Source organism: Antechinus flavipes, chromosome 3 (assembly GCF_016432865.1).
Source record: "Antechinus flavipes isolate AdamAnt ecotype Samford, QLD, Australia chromosome 3, AdamAnt_v2, whole genome shotgun sequence".
In the NCBI taxonomy this organism is placed as follows: Eukaryota; Metazoa; Chordata; class Mammalia; order Dasyuromorphia; family Dasyuridae; genus Antechinus; species Antechinus flavipes.
This window is the reverse complement of record NC_067400.1, coordinates 617,213,495-617,240,523: the sequence shown is the minus strand read 5'-3', so window position 1 is coordinate 617,240,523 and position 27,029 is coordinate 617,213,495. Positions and strand designations below refer to the sequence as shown.

The 27,029-nt window shown below is 59.1% G+C and overlaps 1 protein-coding gene across 2 annotated transcripts; it reads left to right on the top strand.

Annotated features, from left to right (window-relative positions):
- Positions 1-12,498: 12,498 nt before the first annotated feature.
- CLPTM1 (CLPTM1 regulator of GABA type A receptor forward trafficking) lies at positions 12,499-27,029 on the top strand. 2 transcript variants are annotated; one of them, XM_051989426.1, is made up of 14 exons: positions 12,499-12,614; positions 15,407-15,519; positions 19,281-19,404; positions 19,534-19,692; positions 20,523-20,640; positions 21,056-21,141; positions 22,876-22,996; positions 23,246-23,490; positions 23,780-23,873; positions 24,356-24,546; positions 24,863-24,958; positions 25,234-25,369; positions 25,949-26,116; positions 26,460-27,029. In XM_051989426.1, exons 1-14 carry the CDS (start codon positions 12,534-12,536, stop codon positions 26,660-26,662), a joined length of 1,935 nt encoding a protein of 644 aa, XP_051845386.1. In that variant the 5' UTR covers positions 12,499-12,533; the 3' UTR covers positions 26,663-27,029. The 2 variants fall into 2 exon arrangements, with proteins under 2 accessions (XP_051845386.1, XP_051845385.1); XM_051989425.1 differs by lacking the exon at positions 19,281-19,404 and adding an exon at positions 18,168-18,291.

The window sequence follows — 27,029 nt, the reverse complement described above, 5'->3', positions numbered from 1 at the left end:
GGGGGGCCGAAGGCAGTTTCCTAGAATCCTAGATCTAGAGCTAGCCACAAGAAGGGGAGGAAGCTGAAGGAGACGGTTTGAGTGCCTGACCCCTCTCAGACAGGTAGTAAGTCAAGATTTGAACCCAAATCTCCTTTTAAACCCAGCACTCCACACTGAGGAGGTCACAGCCGGGCTGGGACAGAACATACAGGGGGCTGAGCTTCTGAGACACTGGTGGCGGGAAACACCATAAAGCAGTCTCTACTGCTTGTGGAGCTTGTGGGTAGGACTGGGCCAAGTGTGCAAAAGAATAAGGGGGATGAAGGGCAGGGGGGGCAGGAGAGAAGAAGATCAAGTGCTTTGTAGGGAAGTTTGGAAAGGGAAGGAACGTTTTACATCTGAGTGTCCCCAATTCCACTGAGTTAACACCTTGTCGTAAGTATCCTTGCCTCAAGTATACTTCTACTTCTCCGGTGTTTGGGCCCTCTACATTGGAAGGACTGGGGGGGGTTTCTAGAAAACACTGCCCCCTGGAGGGATGGAAGCTGGGGACCCAGAGGCCTTGGTCTCCAAGGCTCTGAGGGCAATGGACACTAGAATCCATAAGGAAGTCGGAACAGGAGATCTGGATACCTAATGAAGAGAAGAGATGGAGATTGTAGAATTCCCTGGGTTCTTGGCTGAGGTGGGATCTGGGGGTCAAGATCTTGAAACTCTATTCCCGATGACTTCTGGGTGGGGAAAATGAGCTCCCAGATTCTCAACAGCTCCCGGGCTACTGGAAGGAAGGGGGGAGGTGGGGAGCAGGATGTCTTGGGAGGAAATGTTGCAGAACCAAAGGAGAAGTTTCTGGGTGACAGCATCCCTGGGGCTCCTGCTTGGACAATGCTGGTGGACAGGATTTCTGGGTCTCTGAATGGGGGTGGGGTTCATCTAGGCTGCTTTCCACATCCTTCCCAAATTGAAGCCAGATTTTTCTCTCCTCCTAATCCTTTAAACTTTAATCTCCAGCCTCTTCCTCCAGAAATCTCTGCAGGGGGGATGCTCTATTTGGAAAGGAGAGGGGGTTGGGCTGTCACCTCTCCCCTCCCCAACCCCAGGAGGATGTAACAGTGTGATTCCGGGAAGGGCAGGGGGCCCCAGTAGGGGGATCTGAGTGTGTACTCGGAAGGTCCCCAAGTTCCCAGCCTGAGAAGGGGGTGGGGAGTTTGCAGGATGAACAATCAATCTCTCTTGTGTCCTCTCTAGGCCAGCCCCTTGTCTTGTGGCCAAAGTAAATACCCCAGGCGGCTTCCTGCCTGGCTTTGTCCCTTCCCAAGCCCCAGGAGTCCTTACTGCCCAAGCCCTCAGAGGGCTGAAATCCCAAACCCCTGCTCTCTGCCAAGACTCGGGCATCTGGGTCCCATGCTCCTGCCTCCTCGGGGACCCAGGAGTCTCCTGATCCGCCAGATGTTTCCTTACACCGCAAATCCAAACATCTAGATCCTTCCCGGCTGCCTCGGAGCCCCAAAATGTGCTGGGGACCCAGGCACGTGGGTTCGCAAACCTGTTTTTCTCCCCTAATTTACTCTTTGGGACCCATCCTTCTCCAGAAGATTCCACCTCTGGGTCCTGCTAAACCATCCCCTATTCTGTAGTCCATCGATCGGTCAATAAACATTTATTAATCACCTACTGTGTGCTAAATCAGAAAAAAAAAAGGCAAGAGACAGTCCCTGTCTTCAAGGAGCTCCCAAACTACACACAAACAACTAGGTACCAACAAGATAGAGTCTACATTAATCGGAAATCATCTCCGAGGGAGAGCACTAGAAGTAAAGAGGCTGCGGAGAGGTTTCCTGGAGAAGGGGGATTGGAGTTGGGAGCCACGGGAAGCCGAGGATGAGGTGGCCACAGGGAGGGAGAAAATGCAGCCCTGAGGGGCAAGCTCTCCACTCTCTTGCTTACTGGAAACTGGGAGTCCTGGGGGGCTCGTTCTGCCCCCTCCCGCCCCCACTCCCCATCCTCCACAGGATCCTTTTTCTGGAGGAAAGCCAGAGGAGGAGGGCCCCAGGAGCCAGCAGCGACCACGCAGTCTGGGGCTCCTTTCTCCCTCACACTGCAGAGCTGCAGGTGCCGGGGCCCTGCGTCCCATCCGTCAGACTTAAGTGCCTACTACGTGCCGGCCACCGGGTTACGTGCTGGACGCACACCAAAAAAGGGAGCAACCAGCCCGAGCTCCCAAGGAGCTCGCGGCCCAGCAGTGTTCTTGCCCCCGTGCTGGGTCCCAGGGAAAACTAGGAAAGCGCCGCCTTGGAGGACTCAACCTCGCTCTCCAGACCCCAACAAACACGCGTGGAAGTCTACAGAAAGCACGTGCATTAATGAATTAGTTAATTCCTGGAGGAGGTGAAAGGAAGGAAGCAAGGTGGGGTGGAGGCAGGGATGGCAAAGGGGAGGCCGTGGTTCCCTGATCCGGGTAACTAAGTAGCGCGGTGATTAGAGAGCTAGGACCCCCGCGAAGGGTTTAATTTCAGCCTCGGACACTTAGTAGCGGTGCGCCCCCGGGCGGGACAATGTTTCCTTGTCTGTAAAATGAGGCTAGTGAGAGCGCCTTCCTCTGGGAGGGGTTGGGAGGATGGTACGATCTGTAACGTGCTTTGCTACTTGTTATCATCCGTAAAATGGGGAGATGGCCTCGGAGTCCCCCCCAGCTCTAACGCAGGCTCTTCTAGCCGGGGCTTCTTAGCCTTGTTATCAGTTCCCTTGTTGCTGCGTGTTGTGGAAAGAACCGGTTACTACAGAAAACCGCAGTCACTGAAGGTGCCCGGGGGGATGTTGCGGGTCAGGGGGAGCTACAGGACGTTCCTGAGCAGGAGAGAGCAGCGCAGTATGTCGCAGTTGGAAGGGAGCTCAGGTACACCCTGTGATTTTACCGATGGGGACAAGGGATTCTCCGGGAGGCCAGGGGGAAGGACAACGGATTTAAACTGTCCGTTTCCCAGCTGACCCCCTCCCCCACCACCACTCTTTATCCTCCCCCCCATTTCCCCCTACCGCCACCATCACCACCTCAAGCCCTTTAACAATCTCTCAGAGAGGACTGGGAGAATGCCACTCCCCTCTCAGTTGATTGGTCACTGCGGCCCTCGACGCTCTCCCATTGGTCAGGAACTTAGGAGGGAGAAGTGGGTGGAAGGAACACCGCCTTCCGAATCTTTTCTCTGATTGGTCGGGGAGCCGACTAATCTGATCCAGCTCTTTCTCTCTAGGAAGGCCTCCAAGATGGCGCATGCGCCCCGGGCAGCACGGCGAGGGGTGGGGCAGGGAGCGGAGGGCACCCATCTAAAGACCAGGCTGGTCTGGCTAGAGCCGGCTTCCTGCCTGTTCGTGACCAGAAAACTCAATCCACTGAGGTCATTCCCGAGAGAGCCAGAAGGGGGAGCCCGCGGAGAAACCTAGGAGGCTTTCCCTCTCCCTGCGCCCCAGAGTCCCTTGGCTGCCTGTGCTAGCCCTTGAACCCTGGTCTAAGTAAATGTAAGTTCGAATCCGGCTTCCGACAATTCCTGTTCTTGTGACTCAGGAGCAATTGCTTTGAACTTCCGTTTATTCATTTGTAAAATGTAATAATAAAATGTCCACAAAAGGAAGGGTGGGAGTTAAAAAAAAAATAAAGCCTTAATAAGAAATTTTCTAGAGAATTAATTAAATGAGTCTAAAAGTGAAAGTGAGGTATCCCATCAAATCTTAAATTCATCAGATTCAATATTGAACTTATCTCCCCCCCCAAAAAAAAAAAAAAAAAACCTTTCTCCATTCTTAGTTTCTCTATCATTGTTGGCACCATTTAGGGTTTTATTGGCCAAGGTAAGGGAATGGTTGGCCATTTCCTTGAGGTCATAGTCCCAGACACTCACTCTTGTGCCACTCCCAGTCTAATCTATTGCCACATAATGCCATTGCTCCCTTTTTATCACTCACACATATCCTCTTCTCTCCCTAGCCATCTCCTGCCTGACGGCCACTCGTCGGGTTGGTCTCTCTGTCTCAAATGCCTAGTCTATGCTCCACTCAGTTGTCAAAGTGATCTTCCTAAAGCCAACATCGGACCACATCACCCTTGTCCTCTCAATCACCTTCAGCGGTTCCCTGTTGCCTCCAAGATCAAATCTCAAAAGTCCTTGAAAGTCCTTCATAACCTGTTTATTTTTTCTCACTTTCCCATTAACCTTACTCTTCACCTTCACATTCCCTGCCATCTGGCCAATGGCTTTCCTGCTCTTTCTGGAACAAAATAATCCACCTTCCCTAGTCCCTGCATTTTTACTTGCTGTCTCCCATGTCTAGACAGCTGGGGGGCAGCTAAGTGAGGAAGTAGATAGACTTCTGAACCCTGGAGTCTGGCAGACTAAATCAAATCCTGCTTTAGATCCTATCAGTGTGACCCTGGGCAAATCACTTAACCTTTGCCTCAGTTCTTCATCTGTAAAATGTGCTGAACCAATAATATCAGGAGGGTGGTGTCTTGACTTGTAAGTGAATTGGATTTAAGTGAGGCAGAGCTGAAGAAGGAAATGGTAAAGCACTCCAGTATCTTTCCTAAGAAAGTCCCAAAAGGGGTCACAAAGAGTCAGACTTTTAAACCTTAATGGGGTCACAAAGAGTCAGACTTGTAAACCTTAAGGGATTAGAGAAGTGTCTGGCATCTCCTAGTTCACCGAATTTAGATATAGGAATGACTATTGTAGGCGTTGACTGAGGGACCAAGACACAGAAGGACTTAACCTTTCAAAATTCTAACCTTCTGTGACTCAGCCTCTTTTTCCAATGAAAGGGGCTGGACGAGATTGCCTCATGTTCCACTCCCAAGCTTAACATTAGAAAATGAGACGCTAGACGTGGTCAATGTAACCTCATCTCACAGTTAGGGATACTGAGGTGGAGAGCCAGGTACAAAAAGTCATGAGTGTTGGAGGCTGGGATGGGAACAGGAACGAGGAGAACAGAGCTGAGAGCAGGACACAGCTCCCGTGACTTCCTGACTAGATCTCTCTCCTACAAAGGGAATGTGATGAACTGATGCTAAGTGAAATGAGCAGAACCTGGAGATCATTATATACCTCAACAACGATACTGTTTGAGGATGGATTCTGATGGAAGTGGATCTCTTCGATAAAGAGAGCTTTAATTGATCAAAGATGGACAGAAGCAGCTACACCCAGAGAAAGAACACTGGGAAATGAATATAAACTTCCTGCATTTTTGTTTTTCTTCCTGGGTTATTTATACCTTCTGAATCCAATTCTCCCTGTGCAACAAGAGAACTGTTGGGTTCTGCAAACATATATTGTATCCAGGATATACTGTAACTTATTCAACATGTAAAGGACTGCTTGCCATCTGGGGGAGGGGGTGAAGGGAGGGAGAGGGAAAATCGGTACAGAAGTGAGTGCAAGGGATAATGCTGTAAAAAATTACCCTGGCATGGGTTCTGTCAATAAAAAGTTATTTAAAAAAAAAGAGAGAGAATGTGAAATGGATCAAAGTACATGTAACATCAAAGGGGATTGAAATGAAAGGGATCACAGTAGAGGGCATTGAATGAATAATGGGCACTCAGAAAACCAACTGGGACAGACCCCGAGCCAGAAATCAGCAATTTTGAGATCCCAGAATAATAGAACTGTGGAGGCTACTAGGAGTCATTTCTTACAAGTGAAGAAACTGAGATCCAGAGAGGAGAAGGCATTCCTTTAGGGGGAAAAGGTCTGAGAATTCCAGTCAAGGAAACAAAGGAAAAGAATGCTTTCCCTGCAAGCTTTCCATTTTTTGCAAATATCAATGAAAAATTCTGCTTTGAGGAAGCTGCTTGGGATAATGTCTGGCCAATCCACCAGGTGGTGCTCTAGGATCAAGCTACCCCAGCTCACTCAGTTGGGTTGGCAGTAATTACCAACAAGAGAAAGAAAAAAAAAAAAAAAAGCTCCTCTTCCAGCCATACTAAACTCGTTTTCTTTTTCTGCAGGATTATTAAACTAGACGAAAGAAATGTCAGCATAATTTGTGTAGATTTTGTTTTTTAGGAAAACTTTGAATAAAGTCATTTTTTGTGCAGATATTATGGAAAGAAACAGGAATCACAAAGTAAAAAGACTCATCCATACACAAGTATTTATAATAAGGTTTTTTATGGTGGCAAAAAATTGGAAACTGAGATGATGCTTCTCAACTGGAGAATGGCTGAACAAATTGTGGTATGGGATTGTTGATGGATTACTATTGTGCCATAAGAAATGAGGAGCTTCCATGAAAAATCCAGGAAGACTTCTGTGAACTGATACAAACTGAAGGGAGCAGACCCAGGAAAACATTGTATCCTGTAATGGCTACATTGTACTGATCGATTGTGAGAGAATTAGGGTCTCTGATGAAAACAAAGATCCAAGATAATTCCAAAAGATTCATAATGAAAAATGCTATCCACTTCCAAGAAGAGAACAAATGAACTTTGAGTGCAGATAGAAGCATAGATTTGTTAAATTTTATTTTTCTTGGGTTTTGGTCTGTTTTCTTTTGCAACATGGCTAACATGGAAATGTTTTGCATGATTTCATATGTATAATTGATGTCAAATTGCTATCCTTTTTTTTTTAAATAATTTTTCATTGATAGAACCCATGCCAGGGTAATTTTTTACAGCATTATCCCTTGCACTCACTTCTGTTCCGATTTTTCTCCTCCCTCCCTCCACCCCCTCCCCCAGATGGCAAGCAATCCTTTACATGTGAAATAGGTTACAGTCTATCCTAGATACAATATATGTGTGCAGAACGGAACAGTTCTCTCGTTGCACAGGGAGAATTGGATTCAGAAGGTAGAAATAACCCGGGAAGAAAAACAAAAATGCAAGCAGTTTACATTCATTTCCCAGTGTTCTTTCTTTGGGTGTAGCTGCTTCTGTCCAGCCTTGATCAAATTGCTATCCTTCTCAAGGAAGGGGACAGGGTAGGAGAGAGGGAATTTGGAACTCAAAATTTAAAAATAATGTTTTTAAAATTTGCATGTAATTAGGAAATATATTGAAAAATATATTTAAAAAAAACCAGGAATCAATAAACCAAACATAAGGAGCCCTGCGGGCCACCTAACACCTTAGTTTTAAAATGTAATACTTTTGTTTTATTGAATTTTAATATTTCCAAACTATATTTTAATCTGGCTTAAGCAGCACCGGGGGCGTATGTGGCCAGCAGCTCTGCGGTTGCCACTTTTTCATTAGACAATAATTATGAGTTAGCATTTATATAATGCTTTGAGGTTTTCATAGCTCTTGACAAATATTTTCCTTGCGTTATTCTCATGACAACCCCGGGAGGTAGCAGCTATCGTCCTCATTTTACAGATGAGGAAAAATTAAGTGATTGGTTCAGGACCACAAAGTTAGTGCCCGAGGCCAGATCTGAATCCAGTTCTGGCACTTGATCGCTGCCTCAGGACAGCCAGATGATTCAGAGGAGAATCTGTCATTGTTATGATTCAAAGTGACAAAAGTTAGCCAGTGTGCACCCTTCCACTGGATTTATGCTTGGCCGTGTCATGTAACACTTGATCAGTGATTTGGATGAAGTCATTAATGGTCTGCTCAAATTCATGGATGACAAAGCTGGGGCAGAGAGCTAATACAAAGGACAGAATATAAAAGGATCTCACTGGGTGAGAGCAGTGAATTGAACCTAATAAGTTGGAGAAACAAACAGCAATTCTTTTTTTTTTTTTAATAATAGCATTTTGTTTTCAAAATATATGCAAAGATAGTTTTCGACATTCACTCCCGGGGATCCCTGTGTTCCAAATTTTCCCCCCTCCCTTCTCTTATCTCCTCCCCCCCAGATAGCAAATAATCCAATATGTGTTAAACATCACAAATTGGATTTGCCTTGAATCTCTTCATTGTTGAAAAGAACCAAGTCCATCACAATCGATCATCACATAATCTTGTTGAACAGCAATTCTTTGAAAAAGATCTGGGAGTTTTAGAAAAAAAGGAGTAGGATAAGGGATAAGATTTGGGATCTATGAAAGAGCATGGCTTCTAGGAAAAGGACTGATAGCTCACTACTCTCATCACACCTCACTGGATGTCATTGATCCCACAGACTAAGGCTGCTGATGAGCTGGGGTGAAGGTGTGGAGTCCAAGGCCTTTAGCCCATGTGAGAGGGGGATCATTTGGGGGAAACGGTTTGATTTAGTCTTTAGAAAAGAATCAGGAGTCAGCTCTGATAAGCTTAGCTCTTCTCAGCAATTCAGTGATCCAACGCAATTCTGATAAACTTTGGATGGAAAATATCATCCATAGTTGAGACTGAATGCTGATCAAAGTACTATTCTCCCCCCCCCCTTTTTTTTTCTTTCTCATTTTTTTTCTCTTTTGTTCCCTCATGTTCTTTCCCACTATGACTCATATGGAAATATATTAAAAATGAATGTACATAGATAACATATATCAGATTGCTTGCCAGTGTGGGGAGGGGTGAGATAAGGGAGGAAAAAAATTAGGAAATCAAAATATTACAAAAATAAATGTTGAAAACCATCTTTACACATAATTGGGGGGAAATAATATACTATTACAAGAAAATAAAAGAATCAGGGAGAGGGAATGATGGCTGTGTTAGAATATTGGAAGGCTAATCATGAAGAGGGGACCGTTCTTTTCTATTTGGTCCCAGAAGACAGAACTAGAAGCAAGTCAGAAGTTACTGAGACAGACTGATGCTTGATAGCAGTATAACCCTCCTGATAATTAGTTGTCCAAAGTGGAATGAGCTCCTTTGACAGGCAGCAGGTTCTCCTTCCTTGGGAAGGTCTTTAGGGGAAGCTGAGTGACCCAGCTGGCAAATTCTAGAAGGGATTCTTTTCCTTTAAGACAGTGGTTCTCAAACTTTTGTTTTCAGTATCTTTATCCTATTAAAAATGATTGAGGATCTCTCCAAAGCGTTTTTATTTATCTGGATTATATTTCTAGACATTTACCATATTGGAAATAAAAATTATTTTTGAATTTGTAGACTCTCTAAAAGGGTTTCAGAGACCCCCAGGATTCTCTAGACCATACTTTAAGAACCACTGCTCTAAGAGTTCAAGTGGATAGGAGTAACCAAGTGATAGAATCAGTCCCAGCCCCCGTAATCCTGTCCATTTTTTTCTCATGGGCTCCACTGAAATAAAAGGATCCTTTGTCTTTTAGAACCTAGAGAGAATTAACACTCAATTACCTACAAATCAAGAGAGCTGTTTTGCCATTTTCACCTTTATTCAGTAAAAAACAGCTTTAACAAAACCAAAAACTCTTTGTTTTTCCTCATCAGTTCTTGCTATCTGTCGGCTGCTTGCTCTAGATCTTTATCAGCATAAAGCTTCAAGTTAAAAGCCTACCAAAGGGGGAAAATACTTCAGTCACTCCTTCCTGGAAGTCTCACACTGACTTTTTAGGTCCTGGAGACCAAGCTTTTCCAATTCTGCAAAAGGCAGTCCAGTTGCAAATCCCATGGTATTATCCGGTAAGCTCAAAGAATTTTCTCATGAGCACAGGGACTCAACAAAAGTTCCCAAACGGATCACCCTTCATCCAAAGGGAATTTGCTGGGCACAGGGGCCTAGTACTGCCAAGTTTTCTCTGGTACTTAGGGGACACTGGAATTCTCCCTTAAGTCACTCCTACCTCCGTGTTCCATAGGGAGGAAAGGAGACTCAGAATTCTCAAAAGGAGCATCCCCAGGCCACAGAGAACTTGATGGGGGTACAGACAATCCAAGACAATGTGGTTTTCTAAGATTACACTGGCCCAGAAGTCAAGGGACATTTGGAGGTCTTTCAGGGACTAGGAGCGATGCCTGATGAGTTCTCTAAGGCCTCAGTAAGATTAGCAATGACATCATTAAGTTCCAATCAAGGTATGGGATAAAGATTGCCAGCCTTCTCCAAAAAATCGTCTTTCTCTCAGTGGTGTGTGTGTGGGGGGCAACACGCACATGATTAGTGCTCACAGTGGCACTCTCTTCTCCAAATCACAACAAAGACGGTTCTGATTTCAATATTCTACAGATTAACAGCAAAGTCCTGTTGAGGTTATGGGCCGCAATCAGACTCTCCCCACACCAAAATGAGGGAGTACAGGGTGATATCCCCAAAGTATATTGGGATCATGAGCTGCTGTTGCAAAAAGAATTTGCAGATTCAGAGGCAGCCTCCAAATCAAGGGGCAAAGATTTGATTTGATTTGATTTATTGTAATTATAGTTTTTTATTGACAAGTCATATGCATGGGTAATTTTACAGCATTGACGATGGCCAAACCTTTTGTTCCAACTTTTCCCCTCCTTCCCCCCACCCCCTCCCCTAGATGGCAGGTTGACCAACACATGTTAAATATGTTAAAGTATAAGTTAAATATAAGATAAGTATACATGACCAAACAGTTATTTTGCTGTATAAAAATAATGGGACTTTGAAATAGTGTACTATTAGCCTGTGAAGGAAATCCAAAATGCAGGTGGACAAAAATAGAGGGATTGGGAATCTATGTAGTGTTCATAGGTTTTATTAACGCTGCAGAGAGCGAGCTCAATTCCAAGAGAAGTTAGAAAGGAAAGGGGTTTTAGCAATTAACAAGGGAAAGACTCATAATTAACCAGGAGGAAGATGCTAGGAAAGTGGATTCGTAGCTTCTAAAGGACTAACCTATCCTTGCTCACTTATGCAAACAGCAGATTTTAAACTGGGCGGGGGGGGGGGGGGGGATTCTTGTAATGTTGGAAAGGTTAAAGATTTAAAATCTCACTTGGAAGGAAACGTTTGGAAGTCCCCCCAAACACAAAACGGCAAAATTAGGTTTCTAAAGGATTGTTCTCCCCCCCCCCCCCAACACACACACACACTCCCCGCCAGTTAAAGCTGGTGGGGCTTTGCAGATCGGGGCACTATGGGAAGTCCTTTTAGCCTTGGCAGGTCTATCCCAGAACAGCTCGAGGGCAGTGGGGGGCAGTGGATAGAATCCCGGGCTGAGGATCGGATACTTCATTGGCTGGATGACTCCAACAAGTCACTTTACCGTGTTTGCCTCGGTTTCCTCATTTGAAAAACGAGCTGGAGAACGAAATGGAAAATTCCTCCAGCATCTTTGCCGAGAGATCCCCAAGGTGGGCGGGAAACCCAACATGAACAAACCAGAGCGGCGAGGGAGCGTGGGTGCCAGCCTTCAACGCCACCATCGCCAGGCAGGGGGCCAGGCTCACGCCCTTCATTCTTAATTTATTTTGGGGATCTCGATCTCCTGCTTCTTTTTCGAGATCCCCCCATTTAGAGTAACGGGATTTTAGCCCCAAGGGGTCGGAACGGCTGCACCTCCCGGGGGAGGGGGAGAGCAGGGAACCCGTTTAAGAAGTGGGGAGAAGGGACCGGAATATCCCTGTCTGTCCCGGGGCTATCTCTATTCACGGGACTGGATGTCCGGGGAGCCCCTCCTGGAGTGTAACATGAGCTGGTTTGAGGTGAATACAATTAACTCGTCTCACCCTCTCCGCCCCTGCTGTGAAGGCTCCTCGTCACTCAACACTAGAGCATTCGGAGCGCTTCACGCGGAATTAGAACGAGAGAAAGGCCGCTTCCTCCAAGAAGGCGGCCAGGATCGCCCGAGAGGAGGATGACCAATCATCCTCTCTCAGGGACACGGAGGAAAATCCGGGCGGGCGGCCCTGGATAGTGGCCAGGCGAGGGGAGTGGGGACTCTGCGCTTCCCGAGGACCGGTGGGAGAAGGAGCGGAAGGTGGTCGGGACGTGGGGAAGGGCAGAGGGAAGAGGGGAAAGGAGGAAAATGTAATACGTGAGATAAATTTGCGGATCGCTGCGGCGAATAGAGCTTGGTACGGCGGCCGGGAAGGAACTGCGCACACATCGCTAGTCGTATCAGATGGGGGCGTGGCCAAAAGGGATTCGAAGGTGGCCGCGAAGGGACTAAGCGTCGCGGGGAAAGGAGAGAGGAACCATCGGCCTCCGGGGGCGTAGCCCAAGGCACGTCAGACGGTGGCTGAGGAGGGACCTGGACGTCGGGAGGGTGGGCCGTGGCTGTCGCAGGAAGGGAGCGGGGGTGTGGCGAATGGGCAGGTTAGGGGTTGGGGCCCGGGAAAAGATCTGCCCCCTTCCCTGGGGGCGGGGAATGAGGCGCAGGAGCGCGACTGACAACAGTCGGGGGCGTGGCCGAGAGGGGTCTAGGGACGGTGGCCGGGTAGGGCAGGGGGTCGCTGGCTGTACAAGAGAAGACCGCGTCTCGGAAATGAGGGGTCCGTGCAAAGACGCCTGACAACGGGAAATCCGGGTGGTAGTCGACAGCGGCCTTAGGCCCTTGGTACTGGAGAGCGGCCTCGGAAGAGAACGCATTCGGGCCAGGTGGTGGGACTCTGAGCGATACGGTGGCCCGTAGGACTACGGGTGCCGGCAGTCCCGGACAGTTCTCGCGAGATCGCGAGCGACGGGGAGGGGCCTGTTGGGGGGGCGGGGACACGGAGCAGGAAGATGGCGGCTGCGCAGGAGGCAGACGGGAGCCCAAGCGAAGTGGCGGCTGCGGCGACGGTGACCGGAGGCGGTTCCGGGCAGGTAGGCGGACAGGCTGTCGGGTGGGGGGGAAAGCCGGTGGCTCCGCCAGCAGCTTGGTGCGGCCAGACCCGGGGCGGCGCAGCGCGGCCTCCCCGGCGGGGCCCTTCCCGCGCCGGGCCCGAGCCCCGCGACGCCTCCCGGCGGCCCCCCGACCCCCATCCTGCCCCCTCCGGGGCGCGCCCCCGCCCCTCGCTGCGCCGTGGGCCCCTCCCCCAGCGTCTGCGGCTCCCACCTGTTCCCGGCCCGGGTCTCTTCGCTCGAGGGTTTTTTGCCCCCCACCGCTCCCAGAGGGCGAGGGTCTCCCAGAGGTGTCCTTCGCCCCCGCCCGCCTCGTGTCCCCCTCCTCCCCTAGGTGTGCCGCCCACTGGGGGGTGGGGGGTTCTAGAAATCCCCCCCTCCTCGTGTCTGTCAAAGCTCGGACCCACGGAAGCCCCTCGATCCCCCCCCCCTCGTTCTCAAGGGGTCGGTCTCGCTTCTGCTCCACTGTGCGGTGGCGGCCGGGGTGGGAGCGTGGCGGGGAAGATGGCTCCGAGGGCGGACGGACAGGCACCAGTCATACACGTGTCCTTAGCCCTAAGTCACAGGCAGAGAAACTGAGGCAGACAGGGGCCTCCCAGCAGGCCCGGCTCGGGGTGACTCCGTCCAAAGGCCGGGCTTTGGGCTCCCCGGGCTCCTCCATCAGGGCCTTGCCCTCCCTCCTGAGGCTTCCCTTCCCGTCTGCCCTGGCTGTGCCCCCAGACCCCCTGGCCACTGGCTGCTTTCCCGGCCCGACCCTCTGTGCCCCCCCCGGCAGGGACACAGGCCTGTGGCTGCCCCTTCTGCCCTCTCCCTATTTTGAAGGCTGGGAGGAGGGGCCCTTCCCTTCCCCCCCCCTCCCTGCCCCAGGGTCTCGGCCCTGCGGGCCTTCAGAGCCAGCATTTAGGACTGCAGGGCGCCCCCGATTTACGGGGGGAAACTGAGGTCCGGAGGGAGGAACGCGCTTGCCATCCACAGCTGCAGTAACTAATTCCAGGTTCTGTGGGTTTGCCAGGCCAGCTTGGTTGTGGGGGCGGGGAGTGGGGAAGCCCCCCCAGGGCGAGGGGTGTCTCCCAGGCTAAGGGGGCATGTGGGCAGCCGGCGCGCTCTGGCTCCCTCGGCCCCAGGCTGACGGATGGCACCAGAATCTTGGGGACCCTGATGAGCCGGGGCAGCTTCCTGAAGCAGGGCACAAGGTGGGGCCCGGGGCCCGCCCGCATCCGGCTGGTCAGGACCCTCGGGTGGCCCAGGCAGCTGCCCGCCCGTCCTGCCCGCCCACCCTGTGCCTTGGAAGCTGCCCCGACAGGGAGGCCTAGGCCAGAGGGTGGCCCTGGGGCGGGAGGGGGGTGAGGCGCTGGGCCCCCTGGGGCTGGGGGGAGGCGGGGGAGGGGTTGGTCTCCAGGCCAGTGGGGGGCTCACCCAAGGTCACCCACCAGGGGGCGCCCCCCTGCCCCACAGGGAAACTGACTGCCCAAGGCCTCAGGGGAGTCGGAGGGCCCGAGTCCGGGTCCCCTCCTCCTGCGGGGGCCAGAGCAGTGGCTGCAAAATCTGAGGGTGCAGGTGTGGGGTCCGGCCCCTGTGGGTCACTGCCCTTTCCTGGCCTCCCTCAGGGGCCGGGGCTGGGGGCTTCAGGGAGGGGTGGCTGCCCTGCCCGAGACCGGGCCCTTCCCTCGGGGCCAGAAGTGACAGAGCATCATGGGAGCAGAAGGCAGGACTGGCAGCTGCAGGGTGGGTCAGGAGGGGGCCGGGCCAGAGAAGCTGGGGGGCCCGGCTGGGCCGCAGGGGAACGCCCGCCCTCAGAGTGCTCCCACGTGGGAAAGGTTTTCTTCTGGAAGAGTGGCTTTGGAAACTTGTTTTTAAGCCGTTTTTTGAGGAGCAGGAGAGGGTCGGGAGGTCGCTTCCGTCCCAGGCTCTGGCTGGTCTGTCTGTCAGCAGGGACCCCGGCCGAGCGCCTGCCCCCCGCCCCACCCCCGCCTGGGAAGGCCCTCGCTCTTGTCAGGGCGGGGTGACCTTGAGAGTGTCGCTTGCCTCCCCTGGGAGGTGGCCCCCGGGCGCAGGGCAGAGGCAGGTGGCCGAGCTCTCCCCAGGAGCCCCAGCAGCGGGGCTCGGTTCCGAGGCCCCCCCGGCCTCTGGGGAAGCTGGGGAAAGCGAGGCCCAGGGAGCCTCAAGGGCTCTGCCAAGGTCACCAGCACGTCCCTGGCTGCCAGGCCTCCGGGGCCGCGGCTGGTGAAGCCCTTCCCTGCCCTGGGCCTCAGTTTCCCCATCTGTCAAATGAGGGTGGGAGCCTGGTCCTGCAAGCCTGAGACCCCGAGGGGGGGTGGCCGGGTCACCTGGCCAGGGGGAGGTCTTCCGCCTTCCAGCCTTTCCTGTGCCCGCAAGGGTGGGAAATGGCCCTTTCTGTCCGGAGGCCGTGATTGATTGTCCCAGGGCCGGCTTGGGAGACTTTTCCCGGGGCCTGATGGCACTGGGAACAAAGGGTTGGGAGAGGGCTCTGGGGGAGGCCCCTCCTGGAGCCTCGGTTTCCTTGACTGCGCCAGGCAGATGGTGGTGTGGGCTCTAGCCCTCGGGAGTGGGGAGGGTGCTCGAAGACCAGACGTGGCGGCCGTGGGGGGTCCGGAGGGGCTGAGGCAGAGCAGGCAGGGAGCTGGTCCCGGAGACCGCGCTGACCCGTGCGGGCTGGAGCTTCCTCACGTCTCCCCCGGGAATGTGGCAGGTCCCCAAGGCTGCCCTGGAGCGGGGCCCCTTCCTGACCCCCGCGTTTCCATCCCGGCTCCCAGGTAACCAGCAATGGCAGCGTTGGAGGAGAAACGCCCACAGAGACTCAGCAACAGAACCGGGCCCCGCAGGCCGCCCCCAACGCCTGGCAGGTCATCAAAGGTGTGTTGTTCAGGTAAGGGACCCCCTCCCCCCCACCCCCACCGGGCTCCCGCAGCGCCCGGGCCCCTCGGCGTCCCTCCCCGTGCGCGGCTGGGCCGGACAGGGCGTTGCTCCGGGGGCTCGGCCTGGATCAGGGCGGCCCGGGCGGGCTCAGCAGCTTTAGTGTCTCGTCCCCATCGTGGCCCTCGCAGTTTCCTTGGCTACGGGGCCTGCTCTGTGCGGGCCCAGGTGGGGGGGAAGCTGGCCGGGCCATCTCAGAAGGGCTTCTCCCAGAGGCCCCCGGGGCCCAGGCCTGAGGAAAGCTGGTTCCCTGGGGAGGCAGGGAGAGAGGGCGGGCCCGGCGTGGGCCCCCCGGGAGAGACGGGCAGGAGGGGGAGCCTCGGGGGGACAGGAGGTGGGGGGTTCTGCAGTTGGAAGGGAACAGGCCGGGGGGAGGCTGCGCCTGCAGCTGCATCGAAGGCAGGGGCCGGAGCAGAGGCTTCTCTCCGTTTTGTGCCGTGGGCCCTTCTTGGAATAAGCTCCTAGAGCGGGGAGGAAGCGCTTGATTCACTGGAGGCTGAAAGTCAGGCCCCCGGGTCTGGGTCCGGGCAGGGGGCGAGGGCTTGGGTCAGGGCCGGCCTGTGGGTGGGAGGAGCCAGAACCTGCCTCGGGTGGATCTTCCCCATCCTGGGGGTGGGAGCTGGGAGGGCGGGGGTGTCACCAGTGTGGAGCAGAAGGGGTCTCGGGAACAGCTGCTCTGCCCCGTGGTGCAGGGTTTGGGCCCCGCGGGAGCCGCTGTCTGGCAGGGCCTTTTCCACAAGGGGTGGCTGTGGTGGAGAGGAGGGAATGGCCTCGACCCCCCGGGACAGGCTGGGGGGAGATGGAGCGGCTCAGAGCCTGCTCCCGAGGCGCCCCCCTGTGGTCAGCGCTGTGGCGGGCTCCTTCCCGCGGAGGCCCAGCCTCGGACACTGCCACCTGCTGGCTGCCCCAGCAAGGGCGTCACGGGGGTCCCAGCCCCAGGGTCCCGGAGACCTTGGAAACAGCCGGAGCCGGGCTCCCTCAGGGCGGAGGCAGGCCCAGGCCACGGAGGTTCAGAAAGGACTCGCCCAGTCCGGGAGAGGCCCGAGGAGCGGAGCCCCAGCCGCCTCCTCCTCGGGCCTGCCCCCGGCCCCCCCCCCCCCCCTGAGAGTTTGCCGGGGGGCGCCCTCGTTCCGTCTGCCTTCCTGGGGTGTTCTCACTTGTCCGGTTCGGTCAGTAACCGGTGAGGGTCCTCAGGGGGGCAGCCTGTGGAGCCCCCTGCTGGCTCCGGGAGCTTCCGTGGGGCTACGTGGGAGGTGACGTCAGACCTAGGCCAGACAGCGGGGGGGGGGGGGGGGGGGGCTGTGATAGTCCAGAGAAGAGAGGGGCCTGTGGGACCGCCAGGGGGCAAAGGGCACAGGCGGGGATGAGGCGGGGGGCAATGCCGGGGGCCGTGGGAGGGCCCAGAGATCCCACTTGCTTGGGGGGGGTTGGCTAAGGAGGAGGAAGCATCAGGGCCTCGGAGGAAGGAAGACATGGGGGGGTCTCAGACGCTTGGGAGGAAGGAGGGGAGCACGGGCCTGGAGGGGAGTGGGCAGCCGTGCTGACCACTCTGACCTCTGACCTTGTGGGGCTAAGGTTCTGGAAGCATGGGCGGAGACGGCCCGAGGGAGGGTCAGAGGCCAGGGGCATGGACGCCAGCTTGGGAAGGCAGCGAGTGGTGAGGGCCCAGCTGGGTGTCCCCTCCCCACCAAGGGGAGCCCTGATCTGGGGGGCAGGGTCGGGGCCATTGGGCATCAGAGGGGCCTGGGACCCTCCCTCCGGGACTCTCACCCCCCTGACTCTCTTGGGTTGTTTGGGGGGGGCAGAAGGGAGCCGGTGCTCGGGCCGGATCGCCTGCCCAGGGGCTCCCTGAGGCCGGGCCTGCCTTATCTCCCGGCTGCCTCCAGCCCCGGGCTTCTGGCTCTGCCCAGGACCCTCGGGGGGACTCCGGCTGTTCCCCTCCCCCGGCGCACCTGCAGCGTGCTCCCCCCGCCGGGACTCGTCCCTCATGGGGGTGTAGGGAGCCTCCCCTTAGAGACGGGACCTTGGCTCCCCAGGAAATGTCAGAGGCAGGATTTGCACCCAGGTCCTCAGACCCCCTCCTTGGATTAGAGTGGGGGGGAGTCCCCGCCCTGCCTCCTGGGGAGGCCCCCGGCCCCTCTGGCCTTCCCCCCGCCCCAAAGTGAGTCTCTTTAGTCCCTGGTTTTCTAAAGCTCCGACTTTTTGGTCCTTATTCCCAGCTCCAAATCTGCCCCCTCCCTTCCCCAGCGAGAAGCCAGGAACCTGAGGCGGCCCCAGCACCGGGGCGGGGGGAGAGCCCGCGTCTGGGGGGGTCCTGCCTCGCTTGGGGCCCCGTGGGGGGCAGCCGCAGGGAGCCAACACTTCCAGGAGAGGGGGGGGCTCTGGGGGTCTCTGCAAGGCCCCGGGTGCCCTCAGACTTCCCGTGGCTCCCTGGGGTTTTGTGGCCTGACTTCGGGGTCCCCAGGGCCCAGAGACTGCAGGCTCTCCTGCGGTCACACAGCACCGAGGTGCCAGGCCGTGCCGCCCGGCGGGGAGGGCCCCTCCCCCAGCCCCCGCACGCTTCCTGGGGAGCCTCCCTCACCTCTCCCCTCCCACCCTCAGGATCTTCATTATCTGGGCCATCAGCTGTTGGTTTCGTCGTGGGCCGGCTCCACAGGACCCAACCAGCCCGGGGGGCGCCCCCCGGGTCCCCAGCCGCAACCTCTTCCCAAAAGACACTTTAATGGTGAGGGGGGGGCGGGCGGGGGGGGCAGCTGAGCCCCCGGGGGGTGGGGCCCGGGGAAGGGCACTTCTCCCCCCACCCCCACCCCCGGTCGGCCCTCGGAGCCAGACGGAGCCCTTGGGCATCAGAGGGGCCTGGGACCCTCCCTCCGGGACTCTCACCCCCCTGACTCTCTTGGGTTGTTTGGGGGGGGCAGAAGGGAGCCGGTGCTCGGGCCGGATCGCCTGCCCAGGGGCTCCCTGAGGCCGGGCCTGCCTTATCTCCCGGCTGCCTCCAGCCCCGGGCTTCTGGCTCTGCCCAGGACCCTCGGGGGGACTCCGGCTGTTCCCCTCCCCCGGCGCACCTGCAGCGTGCTCCCCCCGCCGGGACTCGTCCCTCATGGGGGTGTAGGGAGCCTCCCCTTAGAGACGGGACCTTGGCTCCCCAGGAAATGTCAGAGGCAGGATTTGCACCCAGGTCCTCAGACCCCCTCCTTGGATTAGAGTGGGGGGGAGTCCCCGCCCTGCCTCCTGGGGAGGCCCCCGGCCCCTCTGGCCTTCCCCCCGCCCCAAAGTGAGTCTCTTTAGTCCCTGGTTTTCTAAAGCTCCGACTTTTTGGTCCTTATTCCCAGCTCCAAATCTGCCCCCTCCCTTCCCCAGCGAGAAGCCAGGAACCTGAGGCGGCCCCAGCACCGGGGCGGGGGGAGAGCCCGCGTCTGGGGGGGTCCTGCCTCGCTTGGGGCCCCGTGGGGGGCAGCCGCAGGGAGCCAACACTTCCAGGAGAGGGGGGGGCTCTGGGGGTCTCTGCAAGGCCCCGGGTGCCCTCAGACTTCCCGTGGCTCCCTGGGGTTTTGTGGCCTGACTTCGGGGTCCCCAGGGCCCAGAGACTGCAGGCTCTCCTGCGGTCACACAGCACCGAGGTGCCAGGCCGTGCCGCCTGGCGGGGAGGGCCCCTCCCCCAGCCCCCGCCCGCTTCCCGGGGAGCCTCCCTTACCTCTCCCCTCCCACCCTCAGGATCTTCATTATCTGGGCCATCAGCTGTTGGTTTCGTCGTGGGCCGGCTCCACAGGACCCAACCAGCCCGGGGGGCGCCCCCCGGGTCCCCAGCCGCAACCTCTTCCCAAAAGACACTTTAATGGTGAGAGGGGGGGGCCGGCGGGGGGGAGCAGCTGAGCCCCCGGGGGGTGGGGCCCGGGGAAGGGCACTTCTCCCCCCACCCCCACCCCCGGTCGGCCCTCGGAGCCAGACGGAGCCCTTGTCCCCCCAGAACCTGCACGTGTACATCTCCGAGCATGAGCACTTTACAGACTTCAACACCACCTCGGCGCTTTTCTGGGAGCAGCAGGACCTGGTCTACGGGGACTGGACCAGCGGGGAGAACGCGGACGGCTGCTACGAGCACTACGCCGAGCTGGACATCCCGCCGGTGAGACCCCGCCCGCCCCCGGCGTCTCCCCCTGGGCCTGGGGGGGCCGAGAGGGGTCGCTCCCTGGGACTTTCACTTTAGGGACCCGGCCTGGCCCTGGGGGGCACTCTAGGGGGGCTGGTCTGGCCCAGCCAGGAGCACCGACAAAGCACCTACTGTGTGCTCAGCCCCAGGGAAACAAGGGGCAAAACAGTGCCTGTGGCCACCAGGGGATCCTGGGCCTGGAGTCTCAGACCCTTCCTAGCAGAGTGACCCTGGGCACGTCCCTTCATCCCATCTGCCTCAGTTTCCTCATCTGTAAAATGAACTGGAGAAGGAAAGGGCAAAGGAACAAAAAGGAGAACAGCCCCAGCCTCCGGGAGGGACGGGGGAGGAGCGGCTTCTTGTAGTGGGGCCCGGGAGGCAGAGGCCCTGAGTGCCGGCACATGTGCCTGTGGGGAGCCGGGGGTGTCGGCGAGATCCCTGCGCCCGGGAGCGGGGACCCCGGGGGGGGGGGTCCTGCCTCAATGACCTCTGTGCTGGGGGCCTTCCAGCTCAGTCTGGGAATCTGGCCTGGCCGGGGGACTGGGAGCAGGGGGTGCGGGCGGGTGGTGCCCGAGGGCCTTTGCCAGACTCAGGAAGGAGCGGGCACTTGTGCCAACAGGGAAGGCTCCCGCCCTTGGGAGGCCTGGGGTGGCCACGAAGGCCCTGAGGCCGGGGCTCGAGAGCAGCCCCATTTGTCAGGTGGGGAAGCTCTGGCGGCAGGGCCCGGCCCGGGCCAAGGCTGCCCAGTGAGGGGCCGGGCCCTGCCCAGCGCTGCAGGGGAGTCACTGCGTCCGTCTGTCCTCCAGAGCGTCCAGCAGAACGGCTCCATGTACATCCACGTGTACTTCACCAAGAGCGGCTTCCACCCGGACCCCAAACAGAAGGCTCTGTACAGGCGGCTGGCCACTGTACACACGTCCCGAAGTAAGGCCCGCGGGCAGGGTTGGGGGAGCACGGGCCCTTCCCCCTCCCCCTAGAGGGGCCCTTGCTGTGTCCGCCAGGGGAGCCCTCAGGGAGGGGGGCTGGGGAGGGGGAAGTGGGCCGGTCAGTGTGAGGAGGCTGCCGGGGCAGTGGGAGAACTGGCCCGTGATGGGAGGAGGGGGTGGGGGCTAGAGCTTCTGCAGCCTCCTCTGCTCCCCTGAGGGCGGGCCGGCGGAGGCGGCCCCGGGAGCCTGGGCGCAGAGGTGGGCCTGGGGTCGCCACGGGGACCTCGCAGGCAGCGGGCCGGGGAGCACTGGCCCCCTAGAACCAGGGAGACGGGACCAGAGCTGGGCAGGGAGGGGGACAGGCTGCTGGGGGGGTCACTCACAGTCTCTCCCTCCCCCACCCTCCTCTGCAGTGATCAACAAGTATAAACGAAGGCGATTTCAGAAGACCAAGAACCTGCTGACGGGCGAGACGGAAGCAGACCCAGAGATGATCAAGGTAATTGGGGAAGGCGGACGTTCCCGGGGGGCCGGGCTCCCTTGTTCCAAGGCCCTCCTGGCGCTGCCCTGGGTGGTCCCGGGGCGTGGGGAGGTTCTCGAGGGAGCGGCGGAGGAAGTCCGCGTCAGCCTCTCCCGCAGCCAGAGGAGTGCTCGCAGAACCCCGGGAAGGAAGGGGGCCCGCGGGTCTCCCAGTGGGGTCACGTGTGAGCTCGTAAGGAGAGCCCCGGGCCTGGGGAGGAAGGGGAGAGGGGAAGACGCCCCGGGGAGCCGGGTTCCAATGAAAGACGTTTAAAACTCAAAGTCCCTGCGGAGAAGCAGAAGAAAGCCCCGTGTGCCAGGATGCAGGCGTCCGCCATTGCTCCGTGCTCCCGTGGCAGGGGACGAGTAGCTTTCAGGGTGCGAGTGGGAGGAATGGATCAGGACCTGGGACAGCTGTCAGTCACAGGCAGTGGGGGGGAGGGGGCGCTCGGGACAGCTGTCAGTCACAGGCAGTGGGGGGGAGGGGGCGCTCAGGACAGCTGTCAGTCACAGGCAGTGGGGGGGAGGGGGCGCTCGGGACAGCTGTCAGTCACAGGCAGTGGGGGGGAGGGGGCACTCGAGACAGCTGTCAGTCACAGGCACTGGGGGGGAGGGGGCGCTCGGGACAGCTGTCAGTCACAGGCAGTGGGGGGGAGGGGGCGCTCGGGACAGCTGTCAGTCACAGGCACTGGGGGGGAGGGGGCGCTCGGGACAGCTGTCAGTCACAGGCAGTGGGGGGGAGGGGGCGCTCGGGACAGCTGTCAGTCACAGGCAGTGGGGGGGAGGGGGGGCTCGGGACAGCTGTCAGTCACAGGCGGTGGGGAGGCGGGGGCTCAGGACAGGTGTCACAGGGAGTATGGAGGTGGGGAGGGGGCTAGCACTTAGGGTTGGCCAGTGATGGGAGAAAGCTCAGTGCAGCTGAAGCCTCTCAGAGACCTCCGCTCCCAGGGGAAGCAGCTCCTGAGGTGGCGCGGAGAGACGGGGAGCCCCAGGGAAGGCTAAGGGGGGGAGGCGAACCATGAGGAGGCCGAGAGAACTAGATCCCAGGATCATGGCTCCAGTCAGGGGAACCTAGAGAGAGGAGGGAGAACCGGGCCCAGCACAGACCACGGGACCGGCTGAGGGGCGCGCTGCCCGGAGGGAGGGCCCTCGGCCCCCTTACTCCCACCACCCACTGCTGAGACCGGCTCGTCTGCAGCCCCCTCCACAGCCTCTCCCTCGGAGCCCCTTCTCTCCTTGGCCGGGGCCCTCCCCCACCAGGCCTGGATGTTCTCCCTGCCCGGGGACCCAGTTGTGACGGAGAAAGGCCGCGGCTGCCTCGGAGGCCGGGGCGGGGAGAGGGACAGGGAAAGGCAGGGGCGCATTTGAGGGGCATGAGGGAGGAAGAGTCAGTCGCCTGCCTAGACGGTGACCTGGTGACCCGGAATCGGGGGCTCCAGGAGAGGCTTGGAAGGTCGCGCTGCTGGGCGTGGGGGGCATCGCGGCAGGGGAGGCCCTGGGGGCGGCGAGGCGCGTTCCGTTCCCCCCGCAGCAGAGGGCTCGGCTCCCGGTTCTGACACTCGCGGGCCCTGAGCCCTGGAGAGCAGGAAGGGAGGCGTGGCGGTCTCCGAGCGGTCCGTGCTGCTTCGCAGGCGGCACGTGGGGGCATGGGCGGGAGTTCTGGGCACAGGCGGGGCCCCCTCAGGCTCACGTGCCAGTGCTCTTGCCCCCGCAGCGAGCAGAAGACTTTGGCCCGGTGGAGGTCATCTCCCACTGGCACCCGAACCTCACCATCAACATTGTGGACGACCACACGCCCTGGGTGAAGGGCAGCGTCCCTCCGCCACTGGACCAGTGTAAGCCCCCCCCTCCCGCTTCTGGGTCCTGACTCCCTGGAGGGCCGGGGGGTCTTGTGTAGCGAGCGCTGACCCCGGGGCCCAGGAGATGCGGGTGCTGCCTTGGGGAAGGGCCCCAGGATGGCCGCCTCTGCCGGCCCTTGTGTGGGCGCAGCCTGGGGCCCGCACGCTGTGGTGGCCACCCCTCCCCCTCCCCGCGGGCTCCCCTCGCTCTTCGGGCCCTGAGCCCCCTCTCCCCGCCCCCCGCAGACGTGCAGTTCGACGCGGTCAGCGGGGACTACTACCCCATCATCTACTTCAACGACTACTGGAACCTGCAGAGGGACTACTACCCCATCAACGAGACGCTGGCCAGCCTGCCGCTGCGCCTCTCCTTCTGCCCCCTGTCCCTGTGGCGCTGGCAGCTCTACGCGGCCCAGAGCACCCGCTCCCCCTGGAACTTCCTGGGCGAAGACCTGTACGAGCAGTCGGACGAGGAGCAGGACTCGGTCAAGGTGACGCCCGGCCCCGTCCCGGGCCCGAGTGCGAGTCCTGCGCGCCTCGGCCCCTCCCCCTCCCCGGGGGTCCTGTGGAGAGAAACGAGAGCAGACTTAGGGGGCGCTCGGCACTCGGGGGCTGGTCTCCTCCCTCCCACCCTGATCCCTGAGCTTGGGGTCCTCGGTGCCGCCACTTGGAGGACTGGGCCCGGGGGGCGCGAGGGCGGCCCCCTGCCCCTCTTCTCCTCATCCCTCATCTCTTAACTTCCCGGGCTCACTGGGACCCTGCCTGCTCCGCCCGTTCTAGGTGGCCCTGCTGGAGACCAACCCCTACCTCCTGGCCCTCACCATCATCGTCTCCATCGTCCACAGCGTCTTCGAGTTCCTGGCATTCAAGAACGGTAGGGGCCGCTCTCGGTGCTGGGGGAGGGGCCGCCCAGCCTCGAGGGCCCCTGCCCGCTGTGACCGGGGGGGGGGGGGGGGGGGGGGGGGGGAGAGGTGCCGCCCTTTCCTCCCGCCCCATTTCTCAGCGCGCTGGCTCCCAGGCTGGTGGAGGCTGGATGGCACCATTTCTGACTGCGGGGCAGCCTGGGAAAGGGACTGGGGAAGGGTGGGGTGACAGGCGGGCCCTTCCAGGCAGAGGCCAGGGAAGCCCCACCCTGCCCCCACCCCGGCTTCAGGGGATTAGGGAACGGGCCAGGGGAGCCCGAGCAGGGCCAAGGGGAACTCCAGGCTCTGGGACCGAAGAGAGGGTCCCGGCACCAGGGGGCGCCCCGGCTCCGGGCAGAGGCCGGCCAAGGGGGCGCCCAGACAGCCCTGCTCCTCGGAGCCCCCTCGTCTATGGCTTCCTTCCCCCAACCCCCTCCTCCCCTCGGGCTTACAGACATCCAGTTCTGGAACAGCCGGCAGTCCCTGGAGGGTCTCTCGGTCCGCTCGGTCTTCTTTGGCGTGTTCCAGTCGCTCGTGGTCCTTCTCTACATCCTGGACAATGAGACCAACTTTGTGGTCCAGGTCAGCGTCTTCATTGGTGTTCTGATCGACCTGTGGAAGATAACCAAGGTCATGGATGTTCGGGTAAGGGTCCCACTCTGCTGGGACGGCACTGACCCCCCAGCCCCCCCACTGGGTGAGTGCAGACCCCAGCCCCCCTGGGGAGAGCAGGCTCCTGACCCCCAGCCCCCCCACTGGGTGAGTGCAGACCCCTTTGTCCCGGCTCCCAGGGCAGGACCAGGGAGTTTCCAGGGCTGCACTCCCATAAGGATCGGGGAATTTGTATTGGGGATTTTCTGAGACAGGAGGAGCCCCTTGGGGCTTGGGGAATAAAGGGGCATCGGCGTGCTCCTTGCGGGGAAGGGCCTTCCTCCCTCGCCCACTCTCCTTTCCCCTCTAGCTGGACCGAGAGAACAAGGTGGCCGGTGTGTTCCCCCGCCTGACCTTCAAGGACAAGTCCACGTACATCGAGTCCTCCACCAAAGTTTATGATGATGTGAGCGCAGGGGGCAGGGCCGGGGGGGGGGGGGGCGGGCAAGCCCTGGATGCTGAAGGATATCAGGGAAGGGGGGGGCTGTGACCCCTGGAGAACTACGGAGGGAGGGAGCGCCGCCATGTGCCCCGCGGCCACGTGCACACCCCGACGCCTGCCAAGAAGCTCAAAGTCCTGTGTCACCTGGGAAGTCCCATGGGTGGGGAGCCAGCCTGGGAGCCAGGGTGGAAGGGGAGGGAGGGGCCGGAGTGAGCCGACCCCCCTCGTCCCCCCCCCAGATGGCGTTCAGGTACCTGTCCTGGATCCTGTTCCCCCTGCTGGGCTGCTACGCTGTCTACAGCCTCCTGTACATGGAGCACAAGGGCTGGTACTCGTGGGTGCTCAGCATGCTCTATGGCTTCCTGCTGACCTTCGGTGAGCCCCTTCCTCAGGGCCGAGTGCCCTCCTGCCAGCAGGAAGCGGCTGGACGGGCCGTGCTGACCGCACTGGGGCCCCCGACTTTCCTGGGCTTGGGCACATGGCACATGGACAGAGCTCTGAGGGGGCCCGACGGCTCCCCAACCCCCTCAGCCCTGTTTGCACTGGGATAGCTTAGGGCTGGTGACGGGGGGAGGGGGGCTGAGGCCCCACCAGGACCGGGCCCAGCTGCTGCAGACTTCCCTGCCCCGAGGCCCCCAGCCCGGGAGGGTGGGCCGTGCTGGAGATGCGGACCCAGGGGTCCCGGCTGAGGGAGAAGGGGGAGACTGTGGGTCCCTCCCGACCGTGTGTCCACCCCCCAGTGTGGGAACAGGGGTGCTGCTTGCGGGTCAGACACCTGGACAGCAAATGCTCCCGCTGCCCTGAGCTGTCCCCCAAGCTCGGTGCTCCATCGGGACCGGGCAGCCACCAGGCGGCCAGAGGCCTTGTGGGGCCAGCGTGGCGGGGAGCCCCGGTGGGGGGCCCGAGGCCCTTCGGCGGGCGTGGCTTTCACCCGCTCCCTTCCGGCCTCCCCAGGCTTCATCACCATGACGCCCCAGCTCTTCATCAACTACAAGCTCAAGTCCGTGGCTCACCTGCCCTGGCGCATGCTGACCTACAAGGCCCTCAACACCTTCATCGACGACTTGTTTGCCTTCGTCATCAAGATGCCCGTGATGTACCGGATTGGCTGTCTCCGAGATGGTGAGCCCTGCCTGCAGCCCCACTATGTGCCGGGGCCGCCTGGGGCGGGGGGGGGGGGGCGCGACTAGGACAAGGGGCGGCCGGTGGCTCCTAGGGCACTGGGACCCCGGGACCCCAACTCTCAGGCCCAGTTGGGTCTGGGAGCGGCTCCAGCACATCCTTGGGAGGCAAATCCTGGCTGTGGGACCTTGTGTCCAAGGGGGAAGTGGGGACTGGCCTGGGAAGGTCCCTGCCTTCTGGTCCTCGTGAAGTCCTGAGTGGGGAGGCCCAGAGGGGCCGGGGCCCGAGGAAGGTGCCCCGGGGAGGCCGAGGCCGGCCCTCACCGCTCTCTCTGCTCTTCCAGACGTGGTCTTCTTCATCTACCTTTATCAGCGGTGGATATACCGGGTGGATCCCACGCGGGTCAACGAGTTCGGCATGAGCGGGGAGGCGCAGACGGCGGGGGCGGCCCTGACGCCGCCCGCAGCCCCCAGTGGGGATGGCCCCCTCCCTGGCCAGGACCAGGGGCCCGCCCCCAAGCCGGCAGAGGACAAGAAGAAGGATTAGCCTCTTACCCCTGGTTGCCCTGGCCACGACATGCTTCCCATCTCCCACCCCAGCTCACTGTGACCCCGTCCCCCTGCCCTGGACAGACGGGGAGGGGTCAGGGGGACGCCCCCGACGTGATGGGGGGGAGAAGGCCGAGGGGGGGGCGGGAGCAGGGGCGGCCCTGCCTGTCTGTCCCTACGTCAGTTCCAGCGCCATCCGTAATCATTGTAAGCCATTGCATCATGGCGGGGAGGCGGGGTGGGAGGGGGCCGCGGCCCCGGAGCTCTCCTGCGAACCCCACATCCATCTCTCATCCCTTCCCACGCCCCTCCTCCCCCGACACAGACTCTGGATTTAATAAATTCATATGTGGGTGTTTAACTTA